Below are 22,037 nucleotides of genomic sequence, written 5' to 3' on the forward strand. Positions count from 1 at the left end.
ATTCGTGTCATTGGCGGGAGTGAATTGCTCCGGCGCCACTGAGATTATTGACGAAAATCAAGTTTCAGAAATAATTTGACTTCTCGAGTAAGTTAATGATGATAAGTGTTGTCATCATTCAGGGGCATTTTGTGAAAAGATCAAAGACAGACAACTAAAAATGTCACACACTTCCCGAAAAACCAATCAATTTGAAATTTCCCGTAACTAATAGATCTTTTTTTATTTTATTTTAGTGAACTATATGTGTTACAGGTAGCTTGATAACTCGCACTAACAGTGTTGAAATATGATCTCTGATCCTCTAACCTAAGAATGTTGCAGGACCAAATTACTTTCAGTGCCGTTGAGTATTTTGCACTGTTAATTCGTATCCCTTTTTGTCTTCGACTAGCAATGAATACGTATTTTTAAAAAAAAAAGTTTAAAGAGTTTAGACATTAAGAAAGGTATTACAGTTGATTTCTGAGAAAAAGCGCCATTCGAAGTGGAGGAACGAAAGAAACTGTCCCCCAAAATTAGTGGCGTTTTGATCTCCAGCCAACGAGCGCGTGAAGCGATGACATCATGTACGCCCATTGAGGATTAAGTTTTTCGACTGACAAGCCCCGATAAAGCTCACTTCATAACTGATTTTTCTCAGTTTTCACGTGGATAGAAATATAGATAGATAGTTTTCACGTGGATAGAAAGCCAAGCAACTTACGTCACCGACACCGATTTCAATCACTGTATGAAAACCCGAGGAAGCATCCGGCTCTGATATTTGTTCGCCTGTGGAAGCACTTGCTCTTGACTGTTTCGGAATAGATAAGCTCGGAATATTCAGAAATCGTGTTCTTTTTGGAACTGTTCGGTCATGAACGGAATGCTATTCCCCTAAGCCACTCAGTCTTCAATTGTATATATATTTGAAGTAAGGGCGATAGAGGAAGGGTAACCTGAAAGCAGACAGGACTGGGGCCCGTTTCTCGAAAGTCCCGAAAACTTTCGGATCCGAAAAGTCATTTGAGAAACCGCCAACCGCTTGTTTTGGAAAGCCGGTCTTTTAACATGTTTTCAAGGAAACAAAACTAAAAATAACTGTGAAGTTTGACGAATTAAATCATCTCCGTTCTTGAGATACAAAGGGAATTGTGACACCCGAAAATGGCCCGTAAACTTTCAGGACTTTCGAGAAACGGGTCCCTGGTCCCATCTCGAGGAGAGAAACTGCTCGTAGGATAGACAACAGGGAATTCTCGCACTTATCTGGACAACTTTAAGCAATGTCTATCTCTTACAGTCACATGAAAAATTCACGTGGGTTCAACGGGAATCAAACCCACGACCTCTGCAATGACGGTGCAATGCTCTACCAACCCGAGCTATGAATTATGCCCCATCAGGGGCTCATATGAGTCCCGTGAGAGGACTTGATGAATGAAATAAACTAAATTTGAAGTGCGGGCTATAGATGAAAGGTTATCGAGATAAGTGCAAGGATTATTTTTCCCTTCATCTGAAACAGGAATGCTTGCTTTGAAGGAATGCGATCTTTGAATGGGAATTGTCGCCTACCAAAAATTCCCATTCCGAAATTCTTTGACTAGAGCAAATTAAATGACAAGCGTTATTCTTTCCTTGGAATTCTGAGCACAAAAGAGCGAATGTAAATGGAATGCTAAAGTCCGACTTTTTAAGTGAATAAGGCATCAACTTGTTTTCAAGATCATGAGAGAAAAGAATTATAGGCTTTCTCTCAAGGTATCAAGATCTTAGATTATCGTAATATGACAGAGACTACAGTTGTAAGGAACGAATTTGTAGACTGACAAGCCATAGGTTTTCTCCTGTAATGCCATGCATCCGAGTCATTACACATTCTTGTTTCAAGAGAAAGAAGGTTTTGGTGCGTTTCTTATAGTGCAGAACGGTCCAATGATAACTACAAAAACTCTTCCTCGTCTATACTGAGTTCCAGTCGTAAATAAAACAGTTCGGAGTTTCCGCGTGAAATTTGTTTGAGTATTGGGGTCACACGACGGGCAGAAACGAGGGCATGGCAGAAGAAAAGATGTGGTGGAAAGATGAAACAATTGTACGTTATGTGCTGATAAAAGGTTTGCGTGACAAGGAACTAAACACAGCGTTAGATTGATTCCCGAAAGACGGAAGAATCCCCGATGGCTTTTGAAAAGAGCTTTATCAATAGAGGTGCGTGGTGTTTCCAGTCAAGTAAACTGATCCTATTTGTTTCTATGAATACATCTGGGTTTCGCGCAATTCAATACCCATGAAAGGGTTTCCTAATTCACTCATCAAATTCTTTAAAATCCCATTCAAGCAAACAACCAGTTGTTCAAAGGAATTTGATGTGGAGAAGCTTAATTGAAGCTTGCACAAATACTTACTTCGTTCTTCGTTGTGATGACGTACGGCAATAAAACGCAATACCTAAATAATAATAATAATAATAATAATAATAATAATAATAATAATAATAATAATAATATACATTTAATATAAGCTTGACCGAAGCTAAGCCAAGAGCAAGCACTATTCACCCACGCATTCAAACCAACTTAACTACTAACGCAAACAAAATTATTGAATCGAGTTTAGTTTTCATAAGCTCATTTAATCCTCATAGCTGTGTTGCACTTGTGAGAAACGCTATCATTGGTCCCCTGAGGTATTCGCCAGAAATGTGGACTGAAATAGAGTAACTCGACCAGTCTAAGCGTCTCAAAGAGAGTTCAAAGTTCGGTTGCGAACCCCCAACGAGATGTGGCCCGTGACACAATACAGTAAAATATTTCATGATTAGGAAGGGCCTTTTCTTTGAGAGGGTGTATCTTAGGTAACTTAAATACTTCTTTTTTTTTTTAGTGACATTGAAAACCCAGCTTGAAATAGTAAGCATGGAAAATATCTGGGATATGCCTTCCGCGGGCGTGTGTAAGGAAGGGCCGGCGGCGTTCCGGGTTGTTGGGCGATTTTTATTTCTAGGGGCAAAATGGCCCTGCTCCACTTTCCAAAGGAAATAACTCCGAACAAGACACTACAAACAGATGCTAATGATTCGAGTCCTATTTCACGTACGACTGCAAAAAAAGTGTCTTACACATGTCAGCTTCGAACCACAGCTTGTGCAACAACAGACATATCGTCAAAATGCCTTGTCTTGACATTTGTACAAAATATTTGATTTTAGTCGCAATAAAATCGCTTTAACGTTTATCGCAAGCATCAGTGCGAAGGACATATTTCTTGTCTCGCTCGAACAAAGTCCAAGCGTTCGATTCCCGCCATGCCCGGCAAAGGCCCTTTGTACGTGTAATTAATTAGGTTATCTTTTCTTTATGCCAAAAAAAGCTAGTGGAGTTTTGACGAGTTTGTTTCTGTACGTCTAGGGCCAATTACAACTTCCTAAAGAAATAGAAGTTGAAGATGAGCTAATGTGTAAAGCTCATTGTGAAGAACAGAGTGCATCGCATATTTACGAGGCGGCCGGCCACGGGTTCTATTTGAGCTGTGTTCGCAAAGGCTCACTGTACTGCGATTATCACTTCAACGTGAGAGAAAATTTGAAAAAGGAGGAACACTCAAGGAGCACAAGGGTAACTTTGATTTTTGGTACGCATTAGAAATGTAAATAAAAGGGACCGCAATGAAAAGTTACATAAGGGTTATTTCATCCTTGTTTCACTCAGCTGAGGCAAAAAAAAATTATCTACTTAGTAACAAAACCTGGCTAACATGCAAACTAATTTATCTACTTACTTAGATGCAGACGAATACTTCTCCTCGTGTTCGCCAGGGACTTGCTTCACCGGTTGTGTCGCTGATACATCTCCAACAGACGCCATCTCTGCGAGTAAGGTAACACAAAACTATCAAGTGACACTCATGAAAAGCCAATTAGTCGGTGATAAGTAAATCCAGGTTTTACGGAAGGCGAACAAAAAATTGTTGAAAAGGCATTAGTGGATTAAAACTTGAACTTTGATACACGAAATAAAAGATATACTATGGTTCCTGTCTAGGTCAATTTAATTTCCTAGGGGTGAAAAAAAAGGGATTTTTTAAGGCTTACTTTAAGGTCAGTTTTTAGCGTGCGGGCGGCGTGAAAAACACACATTCGCTTTGTGTATCTTTACAACTACATAAACCTCTTTGTTCGACAATCCTGTGAAATCTCCTTAACGCAGACGGAGTTGTCTAACGTCCGACTTACGAACCGTGCATGCATCGAAGCTAAACTATTAGACTTATAAAATAAACATCTACAATGAAGCGAAGAAGGAAACCTTATGAGTAGCTTAAATATTCTTTCCGCAGGAAGGTAATCCAAAGAGTTTTCAATTTTCCATTTTAAGAGAACAGATGCCAGACATAATGTGCACGCATGCATGACTCGCTTGGACATTCACGAAGTCAGTTCTGTTTTCTCGCGTTCTTTGATCTGGGTCCCGTTTCTCGAAAAACGCGAGTTTTGGATCCCAAAAGCTATTAGTAAAATTTCAACCCGCTTGTTTTAAAAAATCTGGCCTTTTATTATGCTTTAAAAGATGACTAAAAGCAAAATAATTGTGAAAATTGATAGCATAAAAACTCTCCCTTCTTAAGATACAGAGGGAATTATGTCACCCTAAACGTTTCGACATTTCGAAAAACGGGCCCCAAGAAATTAAGAAGTGTGAAATGGGACTATGTCACGTGTTTTTTTGCATTGTTCTACGGGTCAACGTTCCTCATTATCTTTGTTCAGGATCAGACAACGCTGAACCACTTTCGATTTGTTTTTTACCACAAAGAAAGTTTTTATTTCAGAGCGTGACCCAGGCGTGACCAGAATCATGACACAAAGAAAGATCAAGTGTAGGCTATAACTTTCTCGCAATATGATTAGTTTATTTCCCAAAATGAGCGTTCCTGATTGGCTGTTGCATTTCGTGGTAAATTGACGCGAGCATGACGCGAGCAGCGTTGTCTAGACTCTTATCGACAACGGCAAATTAGCCAATCAGATTGCGAGATTACAAGCCATTGTGGCAAAATATTAACCCTCAGTTGGAATCTTAGAGGTAGACATCAAATCAATTTTTACAATACGAGCCGTTCATGGTAAATTTTTTTGCTAATCCTTTCGGAACGAAATGTGAAAAACGTGAAAAACTTTTCTAGAGTGTTTCAATTGGTTTTCATCCTTGTCATCGACAGTCACGCAGGTACCGTAAAAGCGAACCCAATCGTCGGAAGGTCACCACAAAAGAAGAAATCTCATTATTTTTTGACTCTGATGATGTGAAATACATCTGTCAGAATCCTACAAAGATACATTTATCCTGTGACACAAAGAATGATCTAAAATGACTGTCTCCAAGGTAAAAGGGAATCAGCTTAGTTTTTTTCACGGCGATTTTCTTAAACACTTGAGCTGAACTGTCGCCTTTGTTAATGCAAGTCACCTTGCGGCCTTCTCAAGTTGCTTAGCGTGACCAAAGAAACAGCATTATGCTTAGAAGATCATTAGCCATCAACGTATTTCCGGGTTTCTTCAATAGGAGGATGTCAAGTATAATTAAAAATATCCCTCGACTGGAGACAGACGTTTTCCGAGATTGACGACTTTTTGGCAAGGCTGGTTCGCAGTTTGTGTTGGCTCTGATACGAATCTTGGACACATACCTCAGGGAAACAATGGCGACAGTTTTTTCTCTCTCACTACAGGTACGGCGGCACGTGTCTCCAATTAAAAATGAAAACTTGAAGCGTGTAGCGGGAGAGAAAAATCCCTCTGAGCTCTGTCACAAACAAACGCAGTCAGTTTGCAAACAGTTCACAGTAACTTTAACGATTAGGCAGTGTGGACATGACTGAAAATATCTCGTTCATATCTAAACTTTCGTTCGTCTTGACATATCGCTATCTGTAATATTTCATTACAAAACAATAACAAAGTAAAATTGACCTTAATTGCAAACACGTTTAAAAAACATTTTATCCCAGGCAACGATTGCCAAATTTTGATAAGGCACATCAGAAACAGTTTGCGTTGATTCAAAACATGCTCTGCAGTGGATTAATAAACACCTGAGCCTCCCCTGTATAAAAAAAACAGAGAATGAAGAACAGGTCTTCCGAAGAACATAAAGAACAGTATTTAATCTTAGTCCAAATAAAAATGTTTATTTCATGTGAAATCTTGCTTGGCAAGACTGATTAAATATTTACGTCAGCTTGTGTGTAACCAAAGTGCGTTGTTAACTGGGTGAATCTGTGGAGGGATCCAGTTACTTGATAACGAAACCTTTCCACGACCCCGAAGAACGTTCCTTCTAAATTGCTGCCACCCTTTTTATAATACTTGACCCCAAAACGTCAAAACAATACAAAAGACGAGAGGTGTACTCCCCAGCACTTGGCAACCAACCAGAGCAGACAAAAGACTCATTAACTTCAGATTCTGCGTAATCTGAATTGACTATTTAGCATTCTATGAACGCTATACGGGGTATCAGCTTATCATTAGAGAGCACAGCAACAAAACATAAACAAGAAGGGCAAATATCTACTGTTTCTTACGGTGGTATACCTTCGTTCCAATCGTCAACTTTTTATACACAAAATCTATCCGTGGTTTCCGCTTTCCTTTGCGTGTTACCTTGTCGGTAACTCTAGGGTGTAATTATTTTTCATTTCGTGCTTGTTCACCTAGATGTTAAATTCATAAAATTTTGAGTATGCCGTCTCGCTCGCTTGCATGACAGAAACAGGAGTTTAAAAGAGGCTGTTATCTGCCTTAGTTTTAAGATCTATGGTGCGAAAACAAAACTTGAAATTAAAGCTTTAAACAGCATTAAGTACCGCTAAAATTGGACGTCGTGCCACTCTCTGTTAAGCCTCTCTGCTCTCAGAAAGTTCCACATTATTGGTTCGATATCCATTTACAGAGCATATCGTCGACAACCGAAACAATGACTCGCGCTCTCAAAAGTTATGAAAACAATAACGAGCTCCTGAGCTCGACTAACAGTTGTGAACCCCAGTTGTTGTTGTTTTTGTTTTGCTGTTGCGGCAGACGCTCTAGTTGTAGCCTTTTACGTCTACATATGCGTCAAAGTCCTTCCTTTGCTACGTAACATTTTGCAGAATACAGGTCTAGGTACTTTTTAAGTTAGAAAAACTGATTCAAAAGAAAGCGTCGACCCAGTACTGAAACACTGTATAGTTTTCCTTTTGATATTTCGTGAAAAAAGAAATTTGCAATAATCTTTTTTTCCGAAATGGAATTTGTACTGAAGATGTTGTCTGATACCACTCGCTATCAACGTCGAGGTCAAAGAGAGATCAAGGCTCCATTAAATAGCCGGAAATTCACTTAAACCTAAACACAGACATACTTAGTTGTTTTATTCCCCACTGATCCCCGCCCAATAACAACGCAACGCATTACACAGTTTAAGAAACCCACGAAAAAGGATGTGTCTTTGTATGTGCCATGTAATTTCCGGAGAATCGCTGTAAATGCTAGTAGTCGGCAAACGTGTACTAGCTAACCAAAACAAAAGCAACACAATCAGATGTTCGTAAAAGCAGTTTCTTAGAAAAGAAAATAAACACTAACAAAGCGAAGTATCAGTGCAGTATTAAAGAACCTAATCGAAATTAAGACTCGAATTGTCCATTAAGTTGTTTGTATTCGCGTGATTGCTTTAGCCCCATCGAACCTCGATAACCAAAGAAGACAATGTCACTTTTTGTTTTGTGATAGAAGGCAAGGTTGCAAATAGTTGAATTGCGACTTGGAAAGCCTCGAATTATCAAGTCTGAAAACTCACCAAGAAATCGCCTGAATTTATAAACGTATTATGTATAGTTATCAATATATGTCAAATAATTTTCTTGTTAGATGTGTCGGTGCAGTCTTGCGTTGGATATTAATTTAAGCAGCTCCTTCCATTATCCATATTTTTATCAGCACAGGACACCTATCTATTAGCTTAGACAACGTTTGCCCTTATAACATTTGAAAGATGTACTGTATGTTGATTTCTTCTTGTATTTGGCGTCGTCAGTTCGGCACACAGGATCACCCACTGGATAAAGGAATTATTAATACGATATAGGACGCGGAAGATTTCCATGTTGGGAAATACTAAAAATTTTCGCTTGTTTACAAGGAATAAGGCGTTGATACAGCTAAACCCATTTCACCGAGCGCGAACATCGAGGAGCCTCCATTTTCAATTGAAGGACCACCTGGGAGGAGTTTTCTTTTTTTTTTGTATTCAGTATTTCTGTTTGAAACTCTATACTGTCAAAATTGTTTGCGGTGTACGTAGAAGGAACGTTAAAGAGCAATTTCTAGAGTCCTAGCAATTAATAAGGCTTTCATCGGTTTTCGTTCGTTTTGCAGAATATGCAGTTTAGGAATTTCTTTCTTATAGTATTGTCAAGGAACTGCATAGCGAAGATTAGTTGAATTCAAATAAAACAGAAATGCTACCTGTTATCTTCACGACCAATGAATCAATTCAAAGGTTTTCTTCGGTGAAATAATATTAAGCACAATGCAAAATTTTCCAAAATTTCAGTAGACTTGGGGCTTGTGTGGCAGGCAACGATCAACCTTGCCAAGGCTTTGTAACTAACGTGCCATCAAACTTATCGAGCTGATTCGCGTCAGTTTGAATTATGCCTGGAATTCATAGCTTGTTTATGCTCACGATATTCGGAAATCGCAGGCATTCATTTGGCATGGCGTGGATCAGATATATCTCTACTGACAAAAATATTTGAGACCATAATGGTGTAAAATGAAAAACTTGCCTTAGTTGCTTCGTCGGGTAGCAATTCATCCCAAAAATAATAAACAATGAAAATTGTTTTTAAAAATAATTTCTTACCACTCCAGCGTAAGGTTTATATCACTTGCAAATACAACAGTATTAAAACACTAATCGAACTCGTTTTCAGTGGGAGACGACACTGGACCACCATTAGCATAACCTTGGAATTATCAGGACGCGATTGGATAAAATGAAAACTCACAATGTGAGAAAATTCCGGCTCAATGTGCTGTATTTAAATCCCTTCGGAGACAATTTCCGGTTACAACGTTTAATTTAGCAGAAATGAAATGAGAGTGACCATCTCGGTTGGGGATTTGCTTCGTCCACGGAAAGATACTTAGCAAAAAATAAGTTTAAGGAGTTAGGAAAACAATTATATCGTTGAAAATTCTACATAAAATGATGAGCATTTCTTTATAGCTTTACCTGGTGCAAACGAAGATAAGCCACTCAAAGCCGATGTCGATAAAAACATAAAAATTTCGCGTGTTTTTGCAATGAAACGTTGATGCAGCTCAACTCATTTTCAACCAAGCCTGAACATAAAACAGCAACAGACTACACCTCCATTTTCACCAAGTCTCAGTTATCTTCTCAAGCAAGTACGGTCCGGTTGCAACGAGACACCCAAGCAAAAACAATTACGGTATGCGTGCTTTGAAAGGTTCCAAAGGAGTTCACATTACAAAGCGGTGACGCATCGTAATCTAACACCGTGAGCGCTTTTAAAGAGTTGAGTGATGGCTCCTTTCGGCGGTTCAGTTTTATGCCGGGCACGCCAAAGATAGTTTCAGCCAACGCATCCTTGGAAAAGTTGCGCGGAACTTTGAGGTTTATTATCCAAAGTTTAGCGTCGAATAAACAATAGACAAGACGTTTGGTCACGGTTGATTCAAACGTTGATAAGTCGAGTTCTTTTGGACTCGACAAGACAAGCGCATGACACCCCGCTGGACTTTCAACTTCTAGACTAGACTACAAAGTTTTTCCTTTGGTGTAACACAGTATGTTTCTACGACGAAGACTGCTTCGTTTGGACTCTTAAAAAACTGAAGACAGCTATTTTGAAACGCAAAAATTGTTGAGAAAGGTAACAATGGGTGCGCCCATCCTCCCGATTTTCTGTCTCTACGCACGTGCTTGACTCTTCACTTTCTTGGACCTGGGGCTTCGCAGGTCTGTCCGCAGTTCTCATTGACGTCAGTGATCATTCTCGCGACGGCACCTGCTGACTACGTTCTTCACACAACTAATCTTCCTTTGATTCTTTTCCAGTTTCTCTTGTTTCACGCGGTGAAGAATGGAAACATGCCCCTGCGCATGCCCCCCAGTTCCCTTCGTAAATTTCATATTCCAAAATGGCCGTCCGTTCAATTCATGTTTGCCCTGGAGAAAAGCCTTGGGAACGAGTTGGTTCATTTAAAGCAGACATCAAATACCTTTTTTTTGAATAGGCCTTTTTATGATGACGGCATATTCTCAAAAATTCACCACCAAGCCTCGTTTGTTCAAAATTATTCACATCATCTGAAAATGAAATACTGTTATCACGTGGGTTTTCTTTGCAAGTTTGCCCCTTTGGGATTCACAAATTTGATTCTAAATTGAGGCTTGTTGGTGAAAACACCTAGTTAGGGGCTGTTTACATGGAGAAAGGGTGACCCTCTTAGGAGGGGTACTTCACGCTTCCAATGTCCATGACCACTTGTTAGGATTTTTGATTTTTCCACATCTTTCCGAGTCGAGCGGCTTTCCCTCGTGCTCTCGTCGACAATTGGTTCATCATCATCATCTAGGTATTTTCGCGGAATGCGACACTGTTGTCCTCCGGCTGTTCCGAACTCTGTTCGATTTTGCCCCCACAGAACGGCGAAAATACGCGCACTAAATTACAGACTTTCGCGGCAATCTGACAGTAATCCGATCCCACAAAAGTTGACCCTTCTAGAACGGTGACCCTACCTCAAGTATTTTTATGGCAAAAAGTTGGCCCTCCTAGGAGGGTTACCCTACCAAGGAGATAGGGTGACCCTACCCCTAGGGTGACCCAACCTCTCATGTAAACGTTAACCAAACCGGAAAATACAACAGGCAAGCGTTACCCTTCTAGAAGGGTCACCCTATCTCCATGTAAACAGGCTCTAAGACGTATTCACGCAAATGGGCTATTTATGTTTGGTTCAAAAGCTTGAAATAAAACCAAAATTCATGCAACGAGTTCAAAAGCTAAAAGGAGCAGGGCTGATATAACGGTGAAAAAATATGATTATATCATAAGCCTTCACCAGGATACGGTGCTTCTATTTTGTTTCACTGCTCCTTGCTTACAAAGATATACCATGGGTTCCTGGTTATATCATTGCAACGTTGACCTTTTGTTAAAGTCAATATCCTAAGATTCTAAGACCGTACAGAGCTTCCATGTTGACCAGTGTACCAAAAAAAGTCCAAGAATGACAAGGTATCAGCAATATTTTATTTCATCTTCCATTCAATGTTTTTTGCCAATAAAAATCAATAACTTTATTAAAGAATATTTTGTTGTTAATCAGTTGTTCTTCCTTAATGTTCAGTGTATCAAAATACAATGTCCACGAGTAAGAAAGCGATCATGTACCACGACTATTTTCGTCAAAGCCCTTTCCAGTTGTTTTTGCAACTGAAATATTCCTCATTGTTGGAAGGGGTAGGGGAGTTCAGGAGGCATTCTTCAATTACAGCCAAGTTTGAAAATTGAGTTTAAAGTGCTACTATGATTAAAAAAATCACTTACTTTTTTTCTTCAGATTTTGAAAGTGTGATCGCTTAACATTTGACTGACAAGATTTTGAGCTTTGATTTTTATCCAAAGGCTGTTTACTTTGAGTGTAAGTTTTGGATTTACTCACGTTCAAAACTGACCGACTGGACCTCAGAGGGTTGGATCTAGAGAAAAGTGACGTCATTGACTCACTAGCTTAACATTACAGCGTGTAAACGCACCTTAATATGTATGCGAAAGTCTGAAAGCCCGAAACTCCCGTGCTGCATATTAGGGAGCTTAAGCAAGCGCGCTTTTGAGACGCGGACACACGCATTGCATTCTTTAACTCTTAAGTCTTTCATGTCATTTTATCCTCGATCCACCGAAAATTCCAGTTAACATAAACAGATATATTTTTGAAATCAATACTTAAAACTTGGGTAACTTAGTGTTTAGTTAACACAGTGTTGAAATTCAAAGAAAAATTTAAAAAATGACTTTTTGGTCATAGTAGCACTTTAAAATACCCGCATACTTATCAATCTTTCTTATACTGTAGGACCTCAAAATTGGGTTATTTGGATGCCTTATCGAAAGCAGGAGTAGGAACTTCCAACTTCATTGTATTTGTGGAATGGCGTTGTTACAAAGCGCGAGTTATCTTTAGATTGATTTTCCCGCGAAACCAGACCTTTCCAGCTGATCACAGGACTTGCCAATCTCGACCCCAGAGCTCTTCTGTTGACGGATGGAGAGAAGAGCTCAGGGGAACCCTGAAACAAAGTGTCTTCTGATTGGTTTTCTTGAAGGACAATCAAAAGCGTCTCTAATTGGTGCATTCATATTAGCACGAGGAGTGAGCAGGCGCCGTAACGTTCAAATAGACAATTTTTGGCTATAAGAACGCTACGGCGTATGCTCTCCTGCATTGAGTCTCCCAGAGATCTTCCAGAGCCTTCGGTCCATCCGAGGCTCTGGTGACGAGATAGAATACTTGCGTGAGAAATTAGTACGCCTAGGATTGAGAATGGTCGTACTCGTGCTAGACAAATCTTATTTTGCAATAAGATTTTAAAAGAAAAATAAGATTAAGATTAAGATGTTGAAAGATTTTTAAGATTTTAAAAGAACTCGTCTAAAAATAGCTTGATCTGTGAAAATGCCGTCACACAGACCGATTATTGGAGTTGTTGGCTGCTGTCCAAAGTGATGAAATAATTTTACATTTTGACGTTCACTCGTAGAATCCGAGCCTCAAATTTTTGAAACGGTTGTTATTTAAGTTTCACATAGAAAACCCTTCGATGATAGACTTTGAAAAATCCTCGGTATTTGTTCTGCGAGGATCTCAAAATGTGATATTTGGGGACCTGAACGAAAAAGATAATATACATTTTAGATTTTCGAGTTCACACAGAGAATCGAGGTGCCATATTTTTGCATCTGTTGTTAGTTCAGTATCACAGAGAAAACCCTTTGCATTGTCATAGAGAGGCTGAAGAGATTGTACGACGCCTTTCCACCTCTAACCCCCCCCCCCCCCCCTCTCCGGGAGTAGAGCCAGGGGGTAGAGGAGTTGGGTGAGACAAACGATGCGCGGCTGAGAATGCCGCATCCTTCAATGAGTGGTATCTCAGCTCTCGTCGTGGTGTGCTCCTGGAATCTCATTTGCCACAAACGGGGCTCAATCGCCTTTCTTCTCTTTCACAACAACTCTAATACTCAGAAACGTCACAAGTTAACAACTGACCATTGCATCCGCAGTGGAAGGTTCACGTTCAGTTGCAAAAGACTTGCGGACTCCATCTTGGTTATATTTTATCTTTCTACAGTTCCTTTACGTAGAGTGACAATATCCCGCTCAAAATAAAACTTGTTAATCCCGGTGGTGGCTGAATATACTAAAGCTGAAAGAGAAGAAAGAGTTTTATATACACCAAAGTCTCCAGTGTTCGGTCCTTGCCGTTCCCTTTTTGATCGGAATTTTCCGGACCCTTAATAGTAGAGGTACACACGTGCACTCAGTGGACTTTGTTGGCATAATGGTAGACATGAGATACATAACGGCAAAACATTAGAGTTGGAGACGGCCTAAAGCCCGTTAGACCCTCCTCCCCTCGTATGTCGGCAAGTACAAATCACAGGTCACCTGTCGCAGGTCGTTTACCACTAATACGAGGCTGAACAACCCAAAGCTATAGACCGCATGCAAAAATGGCGGACAAAAATGTACTCTCTTCTTTATGTGCTAATTAGACTCACTAGCCTCGTTTGCATGGATGGACAAAATGCAAAAGAAATGTTGCTCGAGAGCGAGGCTAGTGAGTAAAATTAGCACATAAACTAAAGAATACATTTCTTACCATTTTTGGCCGCCATTTATGCATTCGGTCTATTACTAAGTTGACGAGGTTTACGCTTAAGGTTAGCCTTGTAAAAGCTTCAGGGTTGTTTCAGTTGACAACCAACAGAATTGAATCAAGAACAAACGTCTCCTGTGCGAGGAGGCCTTTCATCTTACTTTAAACTTTAATAACGTATACTCTTTACTATTTTTAAAATACTCTCATAGCTATCTATTTGAAACCAAACTGAACTTACATTCTTGATATGCCCGACTCTTCTTTTCTCGAAACTCTCCTCGGTGAGGTTGTATGTTTTGAATATGGACTTGGCTGATCCTCGTCGCCGTAACTAAACAAAATAAAACCGTCGTCACAATGTGAAATAGCCCGGACTGCCACTTTTTGCTGCCCTTAAATAGTTCTGTGTGTACATAGTGCGTACCGTCGCCTCACTTCAGTCTTGGGAGCACATTGAAATAAACACCAAAACCGGACACCGACTTCGCAAGAAACCTGACATTCATCGGTCAACTAGCAGTATTACTGGAACTAATCACACGTCAGTTTAGTGCATGCGACTATACACCACCAATAAGGAATTCTACTGACAGAAACAGCCACCTACTGTCAATTCTTTGTTTGGTTTCTCGGCGTTGTTCCACGGTTAGTGGATAGTAAAGCATCACAGCAAAACCGGTCGAGCTCAGGAACAGGCAAGTCGAGCATTAGAACGAACATCCAGAGCTACTCGAGAACTCGAATGGCATCGACCGATACCCGCGTGACCCGCGGCACAGTTTTCAGCCAATGAGAGGTAACAATGAAAAAAAAGTGACTTCATTGCACGCTGTAAGAGCGATCTGTGTTCATAATTCTAAAAGAAGAGGGGTTAAAACATATCTAAAAAACGTTAAAAAACTACGTTTACAGCCGCCTTCTGCGACCTTTACATATGTTGGAGAGGGTAAAAGAAGTCCGTAACTTGCTGAGTACATTTTTCTGAAGAAGGTCGCAGAAGGTAGCTGAAAATTTAGTTTTTTAAGGTTTTTTTAGATCTGTTTTAAGCCTTCTTCTTTTAGAAGTTATTGCACGCGTTTTCCCGCCTTTTTTTGTCAGCTTCTTACAATTTCTTTGCCGGTTTTCCTTGGCTCGCCTGATTCCCTGCAACTGCGTTGATTTGCCAAGGGAATAACTTCGATTACGGTTTTAAGGAAAACGATATCGATTGAAGACCGCTCTATCAAAGAAGGAAACGGGTGGGGGATTATCGTTATGACTATCTATGGAAGTAGCGTTTTCAACAATTTTATCAGTGAACAAGACATGATAATGCACCTGGGCTTGTAGATTCGAAGCTCGTCTTTCAATGCGAACACCTGTTCCTTCAAATTGTTCCTTTCGATTAGAACCTCTAGCATTTCGGCCTTGGTGTAGCGCGGTCGATTCGGATCCTTCTTGTTGTTCTTCTTGTCCATCTCTGTCTGGAGTTGATTCCCTTCGACTTTCTCTTTCCGTTCTATTGACTGTTTTGTGTCAAACGCTGCTTTTGGCGCTTCACCAATTAACTCCCAATCGCCATGCTCATCTTTTTCGTCGGGACCGTTGTGATTCAAGTCATCTTCAGTTTGTTCTTTGTCTTGATCGCTAACAGCGCTTTCGTTGCTGGTCAAACCGCCGCCGTTTTGTTCGACATCAAGTTCGTTTTTGAGTCGCGGAGGTTTGGGCGGGGGCACTCCTTTACTTACATCCACAGCCTTCTCGGACAGTTCATCCATCTTATCTTGTATTTTCTCATCCTCGACCTCCACAACTTCTTCATGGTCGCTGTTTATGAGATCTGCATCATCAATGTTCTCCTCATGATTCTCCTGTACTTGTAACACGCTCGGATGTTTCGTGCGATTAACAGAGCGAAGTTCAGTCTGTAGCTCGGCTTTCTCTTTGGCTAAAGTGCTCACGCGTGCCTGACTGGCACTCAAAGTTTTCCGTAAACTTTCGTTGATGGTAGTAAGTCTCTGAATTTGTTCTTCCATCTGAAAGGAACCGGTTGGGCAACGGTTACAAAAATTTTCTGAACCAGAACGTCTTACCTAAACCGGGCCTATGTTATTATTACTAGGCACATATTTCTTGCCATTAATTGTATGAGCGCAACTTGCAAACATTTTCTATTGTAACATACTCAAAAAGCTATAGATTTTTTTCAAATCAAAATTGTTGCCGCCGCAGCTTATTTCCCTTTCGTAAACGGTCGTTGCCATTTGAAATGGTCGATGCCATTTTTTAGCTCTGAATTACACTCATTAGGTCTAAGAACTCAAAAGGTTGCGGTTACTGGGAGTTGTGTCTCGCTGGTCATATGAGTTAGGGTTCGGGTTCGGGTTCGGGTTCTGTTTAGGGTGAGGGCTAAGAACCCGAGTTTGAGTCTTGACATTTTCGGACTCTTTTTTTCCTCCAGTTTTTCTTTTATAAATGTTTTTTTTTCCTTTTTTGTCTTAATTTTTGTTAATATTTTTTCTTAGTTTGTTTCTTTTAATTTTCTTTGAAGTGAAGTGTGTAGTCGACCGTTATAAATGGCATCGACCGTTTCAAATGGCAACGACCGTTTACGAAAGGGAAATTTGCGCCGCCGCAATCATTTCGATGAGTGGAAGCGGCACTTTATGCAACGCATCAAGGAACTTTTTAAATCGCAATCTAACATCTGTACCTTTTCGAAGAAGGAACACAAACCGGGAATTGGGAGCAGGGCTGGTGCAGTGTTGAGAGCACTCACCTCCCACCAATATGGCCCGGGTGCGATTCCCCGGATTCGGCGTCATATATGGGTTGGCTGAGTTTGTTGGTTCTTTGCTCTGCACCGAGAGGTTTTTCCCCGGGTACTCCGGTTTTCCCCTCTCCTCAAAAACCAACATTTGATTTGATTTGTTCTGATTTCAGTCGATTTGTAGTCTCCCCAATTAGTAGAACACTCGTGCTCGGGTAAATAACCTCGAGACTTAAATAAAGTGAGTAATAAGTGATTAAGACGGCCTGATTGCTCATTTGGTAGATCTTGGTGCAGCGCGATCGAACGGTCATTGCCTGATTTCAAGCCGAAGGGGACTCGCGATCGGTACGAGTCTGTAAATTATGGGATTAGCAAGTATTGATTCACAAAGTCAGAAAGAACACACCTAGATTTACAAAATCCCCAAATTTGATGTTAATCGGGCCAGTTTTGACTGAGATGCAGCCATTTAAATACGTCAAAATTACAAAGAAATGTTCGGTAATCGGACGTAGCGTCCGGTTAGCCATACATTTCTTCGTAAATTTTGAGGTTTTTAGATGACTGTATCTCGCTTGGATATATTAACACCAAACTTGGGGATTTTGTAAATTTCGGTGTGCTCTTTGTGACTATGTCAATCAATAGTTGCTAATCCCATAATCTGCAGACTCGTACCTGTCCACCTCGACTCGAAATCAGGCAATGGCTTCGCATTCCATTCAAACCTGAATTCATTTTTTCATCCTTCTTTGGAGCTTATTAAGGTGCTCTTGAAGTGCGATGACTTCAAATCCCTAAATACTGAATTCAAATCACGTCAAATCTGCAGCTCACATTGTTGACAATAAATATTCCCTAGCTCCAACACTTTGTTATCTCAACCTTGATTCCCTTTGAGGTCGCACGATCAACAATGTCTGAACAATGTTGTGGGACTGGATAGCAGACCTGCAGACCGCTGTAAGAAACAGCTGTTCGTGTTTCCGAATTGATTATGAATATTTTGCTCAAACGTACGTGCCATCCTTTTGCGTTTTTCTGCGACTACCAAACAGAAGGGAAGATATTCCCCCCTTCGGCATCGTGACAACCAGTGATCTTCATTGGGTAAAAGACGCTTCATTTGAGCATATATCAACTTCCGTCTTAGAGCGACTTTCGTATGACCTTGAAAAAGTGTTTGCAATTTGTTTCACGGACCAAGGGTTTGGTAAGATTAAAACAAACCTTCTCCTTATTCCCACCAAGGAAACTCCTAATATGGGCAGTATACAGTTTGATTACCCAATCACATTACTGCATTTCAAATGACGTCAAAGCGAAACTTTCCAGAACGTTCCATGGAGAGATGACATTGTTTGCATCCGCGTTAGCTAAGCCAATGAAAATTCGCCCTCATTTGTGTTCGTTCGATAAGCCAACTAAATGTTTTGCATTTTTGTTAACGTCCTGTTTTTACGTTTATTTTTCAAGGTCACATGAAAGTCACTCTAACTCCATTTCACAGTGCTTTCCTCCGCAGAGTCGCAAAGGGACTATTTGCAATGAGAGAATTTGCTGAAAAAGTGAGTGCAGGCACAAAATAAGTTGGTTGCGGCGAGGGGATCCCGATGGTTCTTTCGGCGTTCGCGCTTGTACATACTTCGCGCAGCGGAATCGCGAAGAGGCGAACCTCTGCGGAGGTGAGAGAAACGTGTCAATCAGTATCAATGTAACCACTCCGCCCAATCGCAACTGACAACGGTAGGATTGGTAGACGCATGCAGCCATTACAACGGGCCTCGTGATTGGTTGAAAAAGACAATAGACGCAAAAATATGCAACGGAAACAATGCATATGGATCCTAAACACACTGGCCCAATCAAATTAGAGGTTTTAATATGAATTTTGTACCCATTCACAATCATTTCACAGATCCCCAACAGAGCTATGATAAGAGTCGTTCAAAGGGTAGAAAGAAATCTGCACAATTGAACAGCTTGACAAAATCATACAAGTCACCAAACATTCTTGTAAGAGCCACATACCGCTTCCAAGTCGTTTCTCAGGGTTTGAATCTCTGCGTTTTTGCTCCTTATTGAATCTCTCTGATTGTCAATTGCATCCTTCATCTTCTGCATCAACTCTGCGTCACCGGGAGCGCTGATGTAGGCCGTTGCTTTCAGTGAAACAAATATTTCAGTTCATTGTTAGACTGACTATTTACACTCATGAAAACTGACTGCAAATAGAGAGGAAGGGAAAGGAAAGATCCAGACGAAGTTCCCTGGGTGCAGCACGCCTTTCTATCACCGTTACCAGTCATCTCGACGATTGCAATCCGCGTCGCCTATCGTGCGCGACGTAAAAATCTCTGGCGCGTGGGGTAGCTCTTTCTTCTTCACCCCAGGCCCGGTTGGGTTCGGTGGGGGAAAAGATATTTATAACTATGAAATGCTAAATGAGTAGTACTTTTTTTTCGTATTTATACTTTCCTTTTTGCTCAGTGTCAGCAAAACTTAAATTCTTGAACGGGATTTTACTAAACTTGCGAAAAATTTTGAGTTTTGTGCATTCCCCGTACCTGGTTGACTGTTTGCGCAGCCTTCATATTCCAATCTCAGCTTTTGATTTTCTTCTTGTAGTTTTAGTAACATGGATTTAAGGTTGTCTGTCTCTCCAGTTGCAGATACCTGATAGAGTTCCTGTAAAGATATGTTAGATAGCACAACCACCAGAATTAGCATGGAACTACTAGAGTTTTTTTTTTTCAACATGGTAGCATAGCCATGGGAGCACAAGGAACAATGACAGACAAATTTACTTTTTTCAAACTTTTTTTCGTGTGATCGATCTAACAAAATGCACTTTCTGTCACGAACATGGTTGTGGAGTATCAAGTAAGCTTGTGTCGTCATGTTATTGTTAGATTTTGGAAGAAGATCGGTTTTTTTTTTCAGTTGTTCGCAACGGTCGAGTTATCGAGATTTGAGATATTTAAACGAGAAACGAGTGTGTACATCGCTCCGAATATCATCGTCAACGATTCGAGATTCATTGGTATTTCGCTTCATCGATTTATTGAAGTATTATTTGTTCGGTTACGGAAAGTAAGACCCTCAAAAACCTAAGACCCCGGGGTCTAGTCTTAGGGCGCGTTCGATTGACCCTATTCCGGAATAAGAATACGTGGAGTGATGATTAAAACGGTATGTTTGGCGCGTTTCGAAGCAGCAAGGTTAATAAAAGTATGTTTAAAATAGCATTTTAGCAGATGTTTGACAATCGTAATGTGAATCTCCGTAAAAACGAAGGATTTCTAACTTATATTCCATTTATTCCTGTTCCGGAATACGGTCAATCGAACGCACCCTTAGTTTTCGTGACACCCAACACGCAGTTAAATGCTAATCTTTAATAGTGCAACGTGCACGACTCTTTCTACATACATAGCAGCCGAATTATCCACTCCCTGAATAAAAAGCGAAATTTGCTGTAGTATTCTCATATTTTTAATAGAACGCATGGTCATTTTACGTTGAAGAATTTGAGACGAATGTCGAGACGTCTACACCAGAAATGGCTAATTAGGCCTACAACTCTGTGAGGCTCTCGTGTAGAAATATTTCAAGCGAACGTGAGTAATATCTCGTAGCTTCTACTTAGTCCCGTATTGATAGATTAATAGCTTCTTTTCCTTGTCCCAATTTGATCTTCAAGAAATGTCAACCTTGAAGCAGAACTTATTGCCGTCACGCGAGAATATTCAATTTACTCACTTTGAACAGAGACAAGCTTTAGTTACTTCGGGTTGTATGGTGAGATGTTTCATAGGAAAAGGACATCTCATCCAATTTTCATTGCAGAAGCATCTTTTCTGAGCCTACAGTTAACTTCATCTTGTTTAACAGAATATTCGTACATTTGTACATTCGTTGATCTTTCCGACAAGGTTCTTGAACATCATGGTTGAGCTCATCCATTTACTATTTTTATACATTTGATATTGCGTTATCAATTATTTCCTCTTGACATTTAAGTTCTTAAGTTTGTCTTTTGCTGTAGATTGGCACAGGCGTAAGAATATAATTAACTCGAGCTATGCTTCAGTCGTTCGGAATTATATGCGATACATTCAAAAACGACACATTGAATTCACCTCGCAGCCTCGAAACCCCTTAAAGAAGACAACAAAAACAAAGCAAGTCCTAATGAAGTCATTGTCAGTTTTTACAAATACTACTTCTTTAAAGAAGCCAATATGAAATAAATTAATTGATCGAATGTTCTTTTCTGTCTGTCTCGCGCGTTCACACGATCTCTCATACCTCATCAAGTTGCCGTCTTTGGCTCGCTTCTCGTTGAATCTCCAAATAAAGTCTTTCGTTTTCGAGTTTCAGTTCGTCGATTTCCAATCTGGCCTTGTCTTTATGTCCAACAAGCAGCTCTAGTCGCTCAAGGACGCGAATAATTTTTGGCATCAAGTCAATGACTGCATCATGCCCGAATCGCTCAATTATCTTCTCGAAGTCTTGTCCGATCAAAGAAGCTTCTTCATAAACATCAGCGGTTGTTAGATCTGTAGCCATGGTTTAAAATTTGAACCCTTCGCTAGGGTTTACTTCGTCACAAATCGGGAGTTTATTGAATGTCGCAGGAGCACAAGCAACACCGTCGACACCGTCCGCTCGATTTCCTTCTTTGTAGCTCTGCTGCAAGGTTTTTCAAAATGACTTCAGATCAAAGCCGACCAGGTTTTAACACAAACGTCCGTGGTTATAAATCTACGATGCATAACACGTATCCACGAAAGAGTGCATTTCTCACTTGTGTCCTCTGTTTGTGGCAGCGTGATGTTCACTTCCGTTCTGTTACCCTCACGTGATGCAGCTGAAATGTCACACCATCTAACGTCCGAAATCTCAGTTCAAGCTGAAAATCTGTTCGAGCAAAACCAATCAGTTTTATATTTCAGATTGAAAGTTTAAAAATGTTTTTCTACTAGTAAGTCATTACCTTCATCATATATATATTTTTTTTTCAACTCAAAATTATGGGTCGGTTGGACGACGGTAAATTGGTAAGGAGGGTAAACTTGACAGTTCCAAAACATATCATCCGCTTTCTGCACCTTGAAACTGTTTGTTTTAGATTGCCTCTAATTTTCTTTTTGTTTATTTCTTTTTTGACTCTGAGCGACCGACCAAACATTAGGAAACACATTTGACGATAAACGGGGAAAAAGGGGGACGACTTAATGCCCGTTTTTCACTACAGACGTATGAGGCTATGTCTCCACTATACCGGTTAGCTTATCGCGTCAGACACGAAAAATACTCCGATCTGGTATGAACAG

At 40.3% G+C, this 22,037-nt stretch overlaps 2 protein-coding genes across 4 annotated transcripts in view; both read right to left on the bottom strand.

The window, feature by feature from the left end:
• The window catches only part of LOC138046916 (golgin subfamily A member 4-like), a 36,363-nt gene extending 26,844 nt beyond the window's left edge, over positions 1-9,519 (bottom strand). Inside the window, exons 1-3 of one of the 3 annotated variants that reach the window (XM_068893538.1) lie at positions 9,267-9,491; positions 5,674-5,789; positions 3,766-3,853 (exon numbers count right to left, since the gene is read on the bottom strand). In XM_068893538.1, the coding sequence (XP_068749639.1) occupies positions 3,766-3,851 (86 nt within the window). In that variant the 5' untranslated portion in view covers positions 3,852-3,853; positions 5,674-5,789; positions 9,267-9,491. Of the gene's footprint in view, positions 1-3,765; positions 3,854-5,673; positions 5,790-8,494; positions 8,685-9,266 lie in introns of those variants that run through there. The other 2 variants (XM_068893537.1, XM_068893539.1) reach the window with 2 other exon arrangements.
• Positions 9,520-11,297: 1,778 nt separating this feature from the next.
• LOC138046914 (RILP-like protein 1) lies at positions 11,298-21,495 on the bottom strand. The gene is made up of 7 exons (XM_068893534.1): positions 21,010-21,495; positions 19,266-19,386; positions 18,730-18,860; positions 15,264-15,961; positions 14,185-14,277; positions 12,646-13,490; positions 11,298-12,478 (listed from the first exon to the last, which is right to left on the bottom strand). The coding sequence occupies exons 1-6, from the start codon at positions 21,268-21,270 to the stop codon at positions 13,460-13,462; spliced, it is 1,335 nt and encodes a 444-aa protein (XP_068749635.1). The 5' UTR covers positions 21,271-21,495; the 3' UTR covers positions 11,298-12,478; positions 12,646-13,459.
• Positions 21,496-22,037: the final 542 nt, after the last annotated feature.

This window comes from Montipora capricornis, chromosome 4, assembly GCF_036669925.1.
Source record: "Montipora capricornis isolate CH-2021 chromosome 4, ASM3666992v2, whole genome shotgun sequence".
In the NCBI taxonomy this organism is placed as follows: domain Eukaryota; kingdom Metazoa; phylum Cnidaria; class Anthozoa; order Scleractinia; family Acroporidae; genus Montipora; species Montipora capricornis.